Genomic DNA, 12,319 nt, shown 5'->3' with positions numbered 1-12,319 from the left:
GGCACCCATGTTGAGCAGCCTCCAGTGCAGAACATTTTCATCACCGCAGAGGGTTCTTTGGACCATGCTCTACACTTTACATCCTGTTGCTTCTTGTTTTTTTCCTATTTTTTTGAGATATAATTAAGTATAGCTCTGTATAAGCTTAATGTGTACAGCATCATGATTTTACTTACATATTGTTAAGTTTAGTGAACATTCATTGTCTAATATAGATAACCAAAAGAAAAGAAAAAGAAAAAGGAAAAAAACCTTTTTTTTTCCTAATGATGGAAGCTCTTAGAATCTGCCATTCTTAACAGTTCTCAGATTATGTATTGTTTCTTAACCACGGGTCTTCAAGATCTCACTTCTTGTTTTTTGTTATGAGACACTAGAAAACTAGGCTCAAAAGATAAGTAAATTGGCCAGTGTACATCTCTAGCGAGATCAAGAAAAATGGCACAGTCCCTGAATTCAAAGCATTTACTTTGCAGTGGGGAAACAGTATGATAAAGTAAGTCACACAGTTTTATGGGAGTTCATAGAAGATTGAGATTTAGGTAGTCAGAAGGGTTCCCTGGAAGAATTCCTATTTGAGCTTAGTCTTGAAAGACAGACAGTGAATATATATTAGCAAAAGAGATGAACTTGGACATTATTATAAACAGAGCAGTTAATAGTGTATAATAGGATGGAGTACTTCCCAGTATTTGAACTGTATCTTGAATGAGGAATAGGAATTTTTCCTGGTCAGTAGTTTGAGCCTTCTAGATAAAGAGAATGCTCCCTTTTTCTAAGGTAAAAGACCAAAACTCACCAGGAGCTGCAGGTACTACAGTTGGGTTATTCCGTATTCCCTGGGAAGAGGGCTTGTGTTGGGAGATGATGTTTGAAAAGTAGAGAAAAGTCAGATTCTAGGAGTTTGGACCTTATTTTGTAGTATATACATACTAGTTTTATCTCACCATGACATTATAGGTTTAAAAAAAATGTGAGTTAGACAAAAGAAATATAGTCAACATGAGGTTTAATGAAAAAAGCTTTTGGGTCAATTTTAAGGAAAGATGGTATATTTGTTACTATATTTTTAGCTGAAATGTTATAAAGGATGTTTTCCTAGAAAAACTCATACTTAAAATCCACATTTTTGCTAGGTTGGGAATGACAAGTAATTTTCAAATTTCTTCTGTACTTTAAGCAACCTGGAAGCTTTTCTAGCTGGCCTGGTAGTTTCCTCATGGATGACAGCATGTCTAATACTCTAAATAGCCTCGAGGAGCACGCTAGTGAGTTTTACAGTATGGGTGAAAATCAGACTGTGTCTGCTCAGCAGAACTCACCTACAAAGTTCCTGGCCGTGGAGGCAAACGCTGTGCTGTCCTCTCTACAGACCATCCCAGAATTTGCAGAAACTCTCGAACTTATTGAATCTGTAAGTTTGAAATTGTGAAATTATCAAAAAGCTCAATTTTAGATATATGGTTTCATATTCAGAAACAGTTTAATGGATACTCACCAATTTTATGTTGCACATTACCTTGTATGTCATGGTTAATTTTGTTCTGATATTTTGTGGTGGTTTTTGGCAAAAAATATATGTATTTACTTATTATACAAGTTGTATATTAGAGATAGTTGGAAAGTAGAGAAAATTAAAGAAGAAAGTGAAAATCCTCCATAAATCTAGAGTTAATAATTTGATGTATTTCCTTTCAGGCTCTGTTCTATACATATAAAACATACGCATGTTTTTTTAAACTCAGATGTGCACTAATGCTTGTGAATTTTTTTCCCACATTATACCATGATCATGTCCCTATTTTCTTAACTTGTTTTTAAACTTGAATATAAATGGTTTGATGGTATTCTATCATATGAATGTAGCAAATTTTATTTACCCAATGTACTATTATTATTGGACATTTATCTGGTATTGTTTTTTCAGTATTACAAATTATAGAATATGTGTAAAAAGATTTGTGCAAAATCATGATTATGTCCTTAGGTTAAATTGAATTTTTGAATCACAGTGTGTGACCACTTTGAAGATACTCCATCTGTGTTTGTGTGTGTGTCAGTCACTTAGTCGTCTCTGACTGTGCGACCCCATGGACTGTAACCCTCCAGGCTCCTCTGTCCGTGGGATTCTCCAGGCCAGAATACTAGAGTGGGTTACCATTTCGTTCTCCAGGGTATCTTCCCTACCCAGGGATCTGACCCAGGTCTCCTGCATTTCAGACAAACTCTTTACCATCTGAGCCACCAGGGAAGCCGTACATGTTACCAAATGATTATGTAGATGTAGAATAGAGAGTGAAGTTTTCTGATAGAATAGAATGTGGAATTTTATGACAAACTATACTGTTTTATGAAAATAATGTAATTTGTTCCTTTCATTTGAAGTACTTCAGTAATAAGCTTCAGCTACTGAATTAGATGAAGTGTTATTTTGAAATGTTCCAAATTGGAGTTGTAGTAAAACTATAATCTGTACCTCTCAGATGGTCTTGCTTAAAAAAAAAGGAGGAACCAAGGAAAGCCTATTTCGATAGATAAAAATGGGTAGTTAATTAACTCTGGAAATCATTATCCTATGTTCAAGACTAGATGTAACCAGGTTATAATATTAATAACTTTAGTTAGGAATTTAATCTGTTGCAGGATCCTGTAGCATGGAGTGATGTTACTAGCTTCGATCTTTCTGATGCTGCTGCTTCGCCTGTCAAGTCCACGCCAGTTAAACTAATGCGAATTCAGCACAGCGAAGGTGCCATGGAATGTCAGTTTAACGTCAGTCTTGTACTCGAAGGGAAAAAAAACGGTTGTAATGGGGCAGACGGCGAGGCTGTTCCTTTAACCTCCCCAAGTGTGGCTAAGTTTAGCACTCCACCAACCATCCTCAGAAAGAAGAGAAGAATGCGAGTGGGCCAGTCCCCGGGCGGTGAGCTTGGCGACAGCTCATTCAACGACGGTGGTCACACAGCACTAAAACACACACCGGTGAAAACACTACCATTTTCTCCTTCACAGGTAGTTGTGTTGCTTCTGTTCATGTTTCCAACTGTTGATGAGCTCGATTGAATTGGATCTTGGATATCCATACTAGCATCTAGTTCATTGCTTTAGTAACACAAAAAATGTATACTGTAATCAGATGTGTGAGAGTGCTGAGCTGGGATAAATCAGAAAAGTATCCCGGGAAGTGAAGTAGTTGCATTTTATCTTACAGTGTTTAGAGCTGAAAGGGATGTCTTAAATACATAGTTCCACATGTTTGTAGAACTCATCAGGAAGTAGGCCCAGAAAGGGAAAAGGCCTTGCCCACAGTTATGTAATGGCAGAACTGAGACAGAGAGCCAGTTTCCTGACTGACTATTTAAGAAGTACCAGGTATATATTCCTAGACAACTGCTTCTTAGAAGAATTTCATGTGTCAGAAGGTCATCTAGGGATGTCAGGAATTAACCTGCTTTCTCCTGTAGTTATATTTTTGGGGAACAGATACTTATATTGGGGCAAACTCTTTCTTTGATTTTATAATACTGTCTTAATGAACACCATATTCCAGGCTGTGTGCTAAACGCTTTTCTTATAGTTTCTTAGTTAATGCTCTTGCAGAAAACCTCTGGAGGTAGTTAGAATGAAATTCAGAAGTTAAGCAACTTGTCCAAGACCAGTAAGAAAGAGATGACGCTGGTATTTGTTTAAAGTGTATTGACGGAGGTGAAAAAGTTTTATGGAAGAAGAAGGAAGTTTAATGGCCAAGTAAACTTGGAGGCTGTTATATTGGAGGTATATTTTGATGCTGGGAAGATGAATATCTGGCAGTGACCATAAAGCCACTGTTTTCTCTGAAAATTTACCACCCCGCCCCCTGCCCCAGTGCACCCTCAGGAGTTGCAGAGTGTCCTGAGGAAAGTGAACCTGGGTTGAGCGCACTAGCAGTTTTGTTTTTGGAGTTTTGCATGCCTGCAGTTTTTCTTGAGTAAATTCTAAGATGGAAAGTGGCTGAGAAGCTGAGGCATGATTATAAAAACCGTATGCTGTGCTGTGGTGTGCTAAGTCGCTTCAGTTGTGTCTGACTCCGTGCCCCGTGGACTGTAGTACACCAGGCTCCTCTGTCGATGGGATTCTCCAGGCAAGAATACTAGAGTGGGTTGCTGTTTCCTCCTCCAGGGGATCTTCCCAACCCAGGGATTGAACCCACATCTTCTGCATCCCCTGCATTGGCAGGCAGGTTCTTTACAACTGGAGCCACCTGGGAAGCCCATAAAGAAGGTATATTCCATAGCAAAGAGCTTGGATTTTATCCTGTGGCTTGCAGGCATCAGAAATGATAGAGCTAGAACTCATTTCAGTTATAAGCAGCCTTAAAGCAGATTTTACTTTTTCTCATGATTGCTTCTAATCTGTTGGCTACAAAAATAAATTAGTATTTCGCAATTGTATGTAAGTTAAAATCCAATGTGTAAATTGTGTCATTTGGAAAATAGACTCTGTGATACCAGTTTTGGCTGCTCAGAGGTTCTGAACTGTGTTCTAAATAGGCACATTTGCCAGACAGCTGTATTTCTTATTAGTTAAACTTATTCTGGGGCTTCCCTGGTAGCTCAGCTGGTAAAGAGTCTGCCTGCAATGCAGGAGATCCCAGTCCAATTCCTGGGCCGGGAAGATCCTCTGGAGAAGGGATAAGCTACCCACTCCAGTATTCTTGGGCTTTTCCTGGTGGCTCAGACAGTAAAGCATCTGCTTGCTCATCTGCCCAGGGAGACCTGGGTTTGATCCCTGGGTTGGAAAGATCCCTGGAGAAGGGATAAGCTGCCCACTCCAGTATTCTTACCTGGAGAATCCCCATGGACAGAGGAGCTTGGCAGGCTATAGTCCATGGGGTCGCAAAGAGTCAGACACAACTGAGCGACTAAGCACAGCACACCACAAACTTACTCTGAGTTCTCTATGTTCTTATAGAAAGGAGCATTTAAGATCATTTATTAATAAAATAAAACTTTTTTTCAGTTATACCATTGTACAAAGCTTACCTTTAGCAAAGCAGCTAGTTATGGCTTCTGTAGATTCTCATTTGATAAGATATACTGTTTGGAAATTTTTTATTGTGTTTTGTTACTTTTGGATTTTTGTTAAATAGCTATTTTTGGATTACCTGTTAGGTGTTAAACACTGTTCTAAGAGCTGGGGAAGCAGCAATGAACAAAACAAAATTTGCTGCTCTCGTGGAACTTTATTTTTATAGAGTGGAATGTAAATATATTATTATTGGTTTCTTTTCCGGAAAGGAATGGAGAAATAACTTGAAAATTTAATCAGTTTGATATTTGTGTAGGATTTTTACATTTTAGAAATTGTCTCTACACTCTCTTTTTTAGTTTTTCAACACATGTCCTGGAAATGAACAAATTAATATAGAAAATCCTTCATTCACATCAACCCCTATTTGTGGGCAGAAGGTTCTCATTACAACTCCTCTTCATAAGGAAACAACCCCCAAAGATCAAAAGGAAAATGTAGGGTAAGTAGATACTAAGTAATTGTGTTGAAGAAAATGGGAAGCAGTTTCAAAAGTAGATTAACTTTTTGTCCATTTATATGTATATCATAATCCTTTTCCTATGAGATTTAGAATTTAAAAAAATCATAACCTTGAATTTTATCCCTAGGAGACTAGAAATCAGCTAAAGGTGGTATAGAAGTTTGATCTTAAGCAAATAACATTTTTAGTACTTATTTCTACATTAATCTTTTTTCTGTTTTAAGATGATTGGAATAAGAATAGTTTAGGCAGGCAAATTTTAAAAGTCTTGGAATATTTAAAGCATGTATATATAAAGCATGTATATATACCAGAAACATTCAGTGTGTGCTTTTATGATGGCTTTGTCTTCCTTAACTTACATGAAATCAAATTTTGACTATAATAAAAATATCTGGACAGGTTTAGAACACCTACTATTAGAAGATCCTTATTGGGTACCACACCAAGGACTCCTACTCCTTTTAAGAATGCGCTTGCTGCTCAGGAGAAAAAATATGGACCTCTTAAAATTGTGGTGTGTATACTCCTTTTATTTTTAAAAACGTTCCTAATTTTAATAAGACAAATTTTGATTTTTTTATCCTTGATTTTTAACATTTAAAAAAGATGTTCAATGAACTGGATTAAAAAGATTTACCTCCTATACGTTTGAATTTGTGTTAATCTTTTTCCTTGTAAATAAACCCTTGCTTGGCTTGTTTTGAATTTACACTTTCTTTATGTCATCCAGAGAAAGCAAATCAAGTATCAGTAGAACTCATTTCTTAATACTAAAACCTACCTTTTAGTAGTTGCAGTAGCAGTTACCTACAGTATAATAAAATAATTTTAATATTTTGATATACATAAGCACTGGAGAAGGAAATGGCAACCTACACCAGTATTCTTGCTTGGGAAATCCCATGGACAGAGGAGCCTGGTGGGCTACACAGTCCATGGGGTCACAAGGAGTCGGACACGATTTAAACAACAAAATTACATAAGCACATTCCTAGTAATATTTATGAAACTGATCACGATACCTCTTTAAGGCTCAGTTTCCTCTTCTATTCAGTGGATATTACAAAACACCCCAGCAGGTTATTTATGAAGGTAGATAATAGAAATTAAGGGGCTGGTACTAGGATTCAAGTAGTATGTGCTTAGTTGCTGCTATTTTATTTTAATAATGATGGGTAACAGTAGTAGTACGTGAATAGAGGTGGCGAAGTGTTATCTTATAAGAATAGTTTAGGCAGGTACTTTCATATATATATTGTCAGTGTTGAAGTACCTTAGGTGAGGCATGAGCATTCTGATTCTAGGCAGATATAGATTACTGACAAATTAGGTACATTAGAAATAAAATATGATTTTTAAAATGGCCATTTCTAGGGTACTTTAGTTATGTAAATCAGTTAATAAATTCTGGTTTACTTGATCAATTTTCTACGAAAAAGCATGTATCGCACTCAAATGTTATAGTCTTTTCCTTATTTTGAAATACTGTTTTAGAGGGTACATAATAGGATTGATCAAGTCTTTTTGCCACTTAGCTCCATATACTGCTATTAAAAAAAAAAAACTTTAGCGTTCTCTAAACTTCTTAGTTTTTATGCATATACATAATAATAGTGGGATCACATTATGTACTTTTTGGTAACCTTTTTAAATTTATAAATTGCATTCATGTTTTTGTACTGTTCCATTGTATGGACTTACCTAGTTGATTTAACTAGTTTATTTCAGCATTTTTTTACTCATTAAAAAAAAACCCCATTAATTTGACAAATACGGACTGAGTGCCTCCTGGGGTGCCAGCTGCTGGGCTAGTCTTTTGGGGATGTAATGTTAAACATGTCAGGTGTGGTTCCTGCCTTTATAAGGGTGTATGGCCTAATTGAGAATTCTAAAAATAAGCAATAATTTGAAAACATTTGAAAAATTCTGACAGTTCCTCAGGGTCATTTCGCCAACATATACTTTGAATAAAAATTGTTATTTTAATAATAATGCACAAGAAATTAGGATTCAGGTATCTAAAGTCCCTATCAGTTTGTTCATGTTTGGGAAGAATTTATCCATTGCCAAAATAGGTTGTTTTCATAAAAAATTTAAGATAAAAGGAAAGTATAGATTTTGCAAGTAAAATTTCTAAAATATCTGCAGGCTCATTTGCAGCAAGCTGACTTCATTCCTCCAGTTGTTTACTGAGCACCTGCTGTGTGCTAACCACTGAGATTTCTTTCATATCTTACTATGGATCAGATGTACTTCTTAGATTTTGGCTTTCTAGGACACTTGTATTCCTTTTTTTTTTTTTTAAACTGAAGTATAATCAATTTACAATGTCAAGTTAGTTTCTGATGTACAGCAAAGTGATTCAGTTACATATATATACATTCCTTTTCATATTCTTTTCCGTTATGGTTTATTACAGGATATTGAATAATTTTATAGTCCCATGTGCTATATCTTGTTTTTTATCCTTTCTATATATAATAGTTTGCATCTGCCAACCCCAGATTCCTAGTCTTTCCCCCTCCAACCCCTCTTCCTCCATGGCAACCACAAGTCTGTTATCTTTGTGAGTCTGTTTCTGATTCATACATAAGCCCATTTGTGTCATATTTTAGATTCCATATGTAAGTGATATCATATGGTATTTGCCTTTCTCTGTCTGACTTGACTTAGTATGATAATCTCTTGAGTCCGTCAGTGTTCCTGTATACGATGTTTTCTTTCTTTTTTAATGGCTGAGTAGTATTCCATTATATATGCACCACATCTTAGGGCACTTGCATTCTTACAGGCGAAAGAACGGATTTCAGATTCCTTTTTAAGAACACATAACCTGTGTTCTTTGTGAAACATAATCCTTAAAACAAGAGCTCTTAGAGCAACACACAGAAATACATAATTCCTGCATGTCTCAGGCTATAGATGAAAACACTTTAAACATTGTTTCCGTTTTAAAATTTTTGTAAGTACTGTGAAATCTCGTTTATGTATGGATGCTATTCTCTCTAACTTTGTTGACTGGGAATGTAAGCTGCTGGTCATTACACGCTGCCAGTTTGTTCTTTGGTTTAGTGGAGCTTAGATTACTTTTTTTTTTAAACAGGTCTTGGTTATGGTAGATCTTAAGACCTATGGTAGGTCTTAATATAATTTACATTTTTTTCTGAATTATATAGTATGCTTAGTTATTTGAGGACTTCCCTGGTGGCTCAGATGGTAAAGAATCTGCCTGCAATGCTAGAGACCTGGGTTTGATCCCTGGGTTGGGAACATCCCCTGGAGAAGGGAACAGCTACCCACTCTAGTATTCTTTCCTGGAGAATTCTATGGACTTCATAGTTCATGGGGTCTCAGAGAGTTGGACGCGACTGAGTGACTTTCTGTAGTTATTTGATAGAAAGATAAATGAATAATATTTTGAGACTATTTCATCATTCAGCCCACATTCAAGTTTTTTTTTTGTATTCTCCCTTCCCACACTCCAGTACACACATAGACAGCCACAGACACACATGCACATACGCATGCTTCCTGAACACCGACTCAGCTCTAAGCTTAAGGCTAGATGTGGAGAGATGTATACAGAAGAAAAAGCTCTTATACAGCTTACATATGTAGTGGTTAGACAAACATGCAAACTAGTAATTACACACTGTATAATAACTACAATAAAAATAGGATAAGGAGAGCTACTGTCACCCAAATTTATTCTGTGTTTGCTATTTTTATGTAAAAATAGGGAAGTAATCTCTCTTTTTTTTTAATTCTGAAGCTCCTGATTGAAGCAGGAGCTATAATGGGTTCCCCCAAGGGAAGACTTTTATTTAGTGCCTTGCCATGAAGGAAGTGGCGCACTTCATTCAGTGCTTGCAATGTGCAGTATTATTTTTGCCATTCAATGGATTAGTTAATTTATTCAACTTATATGTCTATAGGGGCTGGGAGAAAATTATGCCAATAATGAAAAAGTATAAAAGTTGGGTTTCTATATATGGGGAGATAAAAGGAAGTGCTATAAAAGGCTTTTTAAAACCCCTTTTAAAAATAATTTAGTCACAGCCACTTGCCTTCTTGGAAGAAGATATTCGGGAAGTTTTAAAAGAAGAAACTGGAACAGACATATTCCTCAAAGAGGAAGATGAACCTGCTTACAAAAGCTGCAAGCAAGAGGTGATCTTTTAGTATTGTGTTGATAAAAGTCTTTATCATGTTCCAGTGACTTGGCCATAATGTCCCTATTGTAAATTATTCATTCTAGCATACTGCTTCTGTCAAGAAGGTCAGAAAATCACTAATCTTAGATAATTGGGAAAAAGAAGAACCAGGTACTCAACTGTTAAATGAAGACCTTTCAGACTTGCAGGTTTGTAAAGGATTTTCCTTATATTAAGATGGTTACTTTAAGCTCTAGTGGTTCTTGTGCTTCATTCATTGTGTGGTTAATTCATTAGAGATCATAGAGGGTTTCCATTGGTGGTGTTCAGCCTAATTCAGAGAGAAACAGTTAACTGTAGAGAATATTTCATTCACATCCTTGCTTTTTATATTTGTTTTTTGTTTTGAGAGAAGTTAGCTCTCTTATGTCAAAGAGTGGTAGTCCTCAAAGCTTGAAATTTCAATGTTTATCTTTGGTTCACCTCTTAAATATTTAATTTCGCTACATTGCTAGAAATTTCATCGGAGTGAAAGCTTCCTTGGAGGGACATTCACAGGATTTCCACTACCACTTACTCCATAGTCCTTCTGTTCGTCTCCATTTTTGAATTAGTTATTTTATTTTCCTCTTTCTTTTTTCTCTTAGTCAGAAAATATATTTACAACATCTTTATTAATGATACCATTATTGGAAATACATGACAATAGGTGCAACTTGACTCCTGAAAAACAAGATATAAATTCAACCAACAAAACATATACACTTAATAAAAAGAAACCAAACCCTAACACTTCCAAAGTTGTCACATTGGAAAAGAATCTTCAGGTATGAATTTATAAATTTCTTTCAGTGACTTTTGTTGTTGTGTATTCAGTTATCACTTTGGACCTACTGATCACAGATCATACTTTTTCTTTTAAATTCTAAATTGACTATAATAGTAACTAGACATTCACCATTGTTTTGTCACTCAAACTAGATTTGGGTTTCTGAGAGACTCACTCATCAGGGCACATATAAAGTAAACACCTGGAATTATAACTGGGGACTCTCCTGGTGATTTCTTCAGCACTATTTCATTCTTAAACTAAAAATACCTAAATCTACTTCTGGCACCTCTTCTTCTGTAATAAATAATTGTAGCCCAAATTGCAACTTTTAAAGGGTAAGTGGTTGGAAGTTTCAACTTGATTTTGTTGGTATAATGGTTTCCAGTGAACTTTCTGGCTCATAGTGGTAAAACAAAATGGTTTTTTTTCAGATACTGTGCAGCCATTATGTCGCTGCAAATGAAAGCTGGAAAATTTTTTACTGTATCTTAAGAATTCAACCTAGAGAATTTGAGAGGTCACTGAGGAAAAAGTTCTCTTCTTTACTCCACAAAGGTTGCAGAACTAGCGTTCCTGACATTCAGGCATTCCTTGAAAACATCTTTGGCAGTCAGCTGTGTGGGGCCTCCTCTCCTTATTGAGCCGCTGCTCTTCACAAGAGCCGTGCAGCACATTCTCTGAATCCATTTAGCGTGATCTGATTTACCAGTGTTTAACACAGAACTTTTCAGGAAAATTTATTACATAGGAGGTCATACCTATACAGTAGTAACCTTGATAATAGAGGACAACAAATGTAAACTTGACTTTGTGTTATTTTTCTTAGTTTGCAAGACATAAAGCATTCTTGGTTCATTTTTTGACATTATATCCTCTTTAAATCTTTTGCAAAACTTTGAAGCAGTAAAGACTGATATTTCTGTGCTCAGACTGATTTTGTAAAGCAACTATATACTCCAATTTAAAAATAAACTGGAATTGATTTGAGGGGCAGCTATGGAAATAGAACTTTTAAACTGCCTTCACAGGCCTGTATATGGCTAAAACATTGACTAACAATTGATCATAAACATTTTAATATATGATTTTGAAACATCATTATTTAAAAAGAATCACAATGCCATTGTAAAAAAACATTTTATAGTAATTACTTATCAAATATCCAATCAATTAATTTTTTTAAAGTCTTAATTGTGAAGTAGAATGGATAGTTTTCTTAGCAGTTTTCACATCACTATTAATATTTCCTTCCTAGTCAACTTGTGAATGGGAAACAGTGGTTTATGGGAAGACAGAAGACCAACTTATCATGACTGAACAAGCAAGAAGATATTTGAGTACTTATACAGCTACAGGCAGCACTTCAAGAGCTCTCATACTGTGATTGTTACTAAGACTGATGAAATGCCCCCACTCCCTTACTAGATTCTATACTAAGTTAGGCTGCAATGAATTTTTTTTGTTGATTGTTTTTAAAGTTTTAAAACAGCCCTAAAACGGTTTACATCCTTCTTCATATTGGGCAAGCAGAAAGCTAGGCACTTAAGTAAGGGGTAGGCAATTTCATAGTTTATTTTTTTAAGACATGAGATTTTTAAAAATTGTTTTTAAAAAACAAGATGGGGAAATCATATTAGAATGTTCAAGGATATTCTGAAAGTAAATTCTCACATCTTCAGAAGATACATGTTGCTACTCTCCTGATGCTGCAGTTTTGTTATAGATAGGTCTTACGAGTATGTGTGATTTCTGAAATTAGTCTCTATACAGAAAGCACACATGGCCTTATGAAGTACTTTT

General features: G+C 35.7%; 1 protein-coding gene across 1 annotated transcript in view; it reads left to right on the top strand.

Annotated features, from left to right (window-relative positions):
- The window catches only part of MYBL1 (MYB proto-oncogene like 1), a 35,046-nt gene extending 23,143 nt beyond the window's left edge, over window positions 1–11,903 (top strand). The window contains exons 9-16 of the mRNA XM_052651832.1: window positions 1,181–1,414; window positions 2,644–3,012; window positions 5,367–5,509; window positions 5,933–6,047; window positions 9,587–9,703; window positions 9,792–9,896; window positions 10,335–10,514; window positions 11,775–11,903. Coding sequence (XP_052507792.1) covers window positions 1,181–1,414; window positions 2,644–3,012; window positions 5,367–5,509; window positions 5,933–6,047; window positions 9,587–9,703; window positions 9,792–9,896; window positions 10,335–10,514; window positions 11,775–11,903 — 1,392 coding nt within the window. The remainder of the gene's footprint in view (window positions 1–1,180; window positions 1,415–2,643; window positions 3,013–5,366; window positions 5,510–5,932; window positions 6,048–9,586; window positions 9,704–9,791; window positions 9,897–10,334; window positions 10,515–11,774) is intronic.
- Window positions 11,904–12,319: the final 416 nt, after the last annotated feature.

Source organism: Budorcas taxicolor, chromosome 14 (genome assembly GCF_023091745.1).
Source record: "Budorcas taxicolor isolate Tak-1 chromosome 14, Takin1.1, whole genome shotgun sequence".
In the NCBI taxonomy this organism is placed as follows: domain Eukaryota; kingdom Metazoa; phylum Chordata; class Mammalia; order Artiodactyla; family Bovidae; genus Budorcas; species Budorcas taxicolor.
This window is presented reverse-complemented; position numbering and strand designations above follow the sequence as displayed.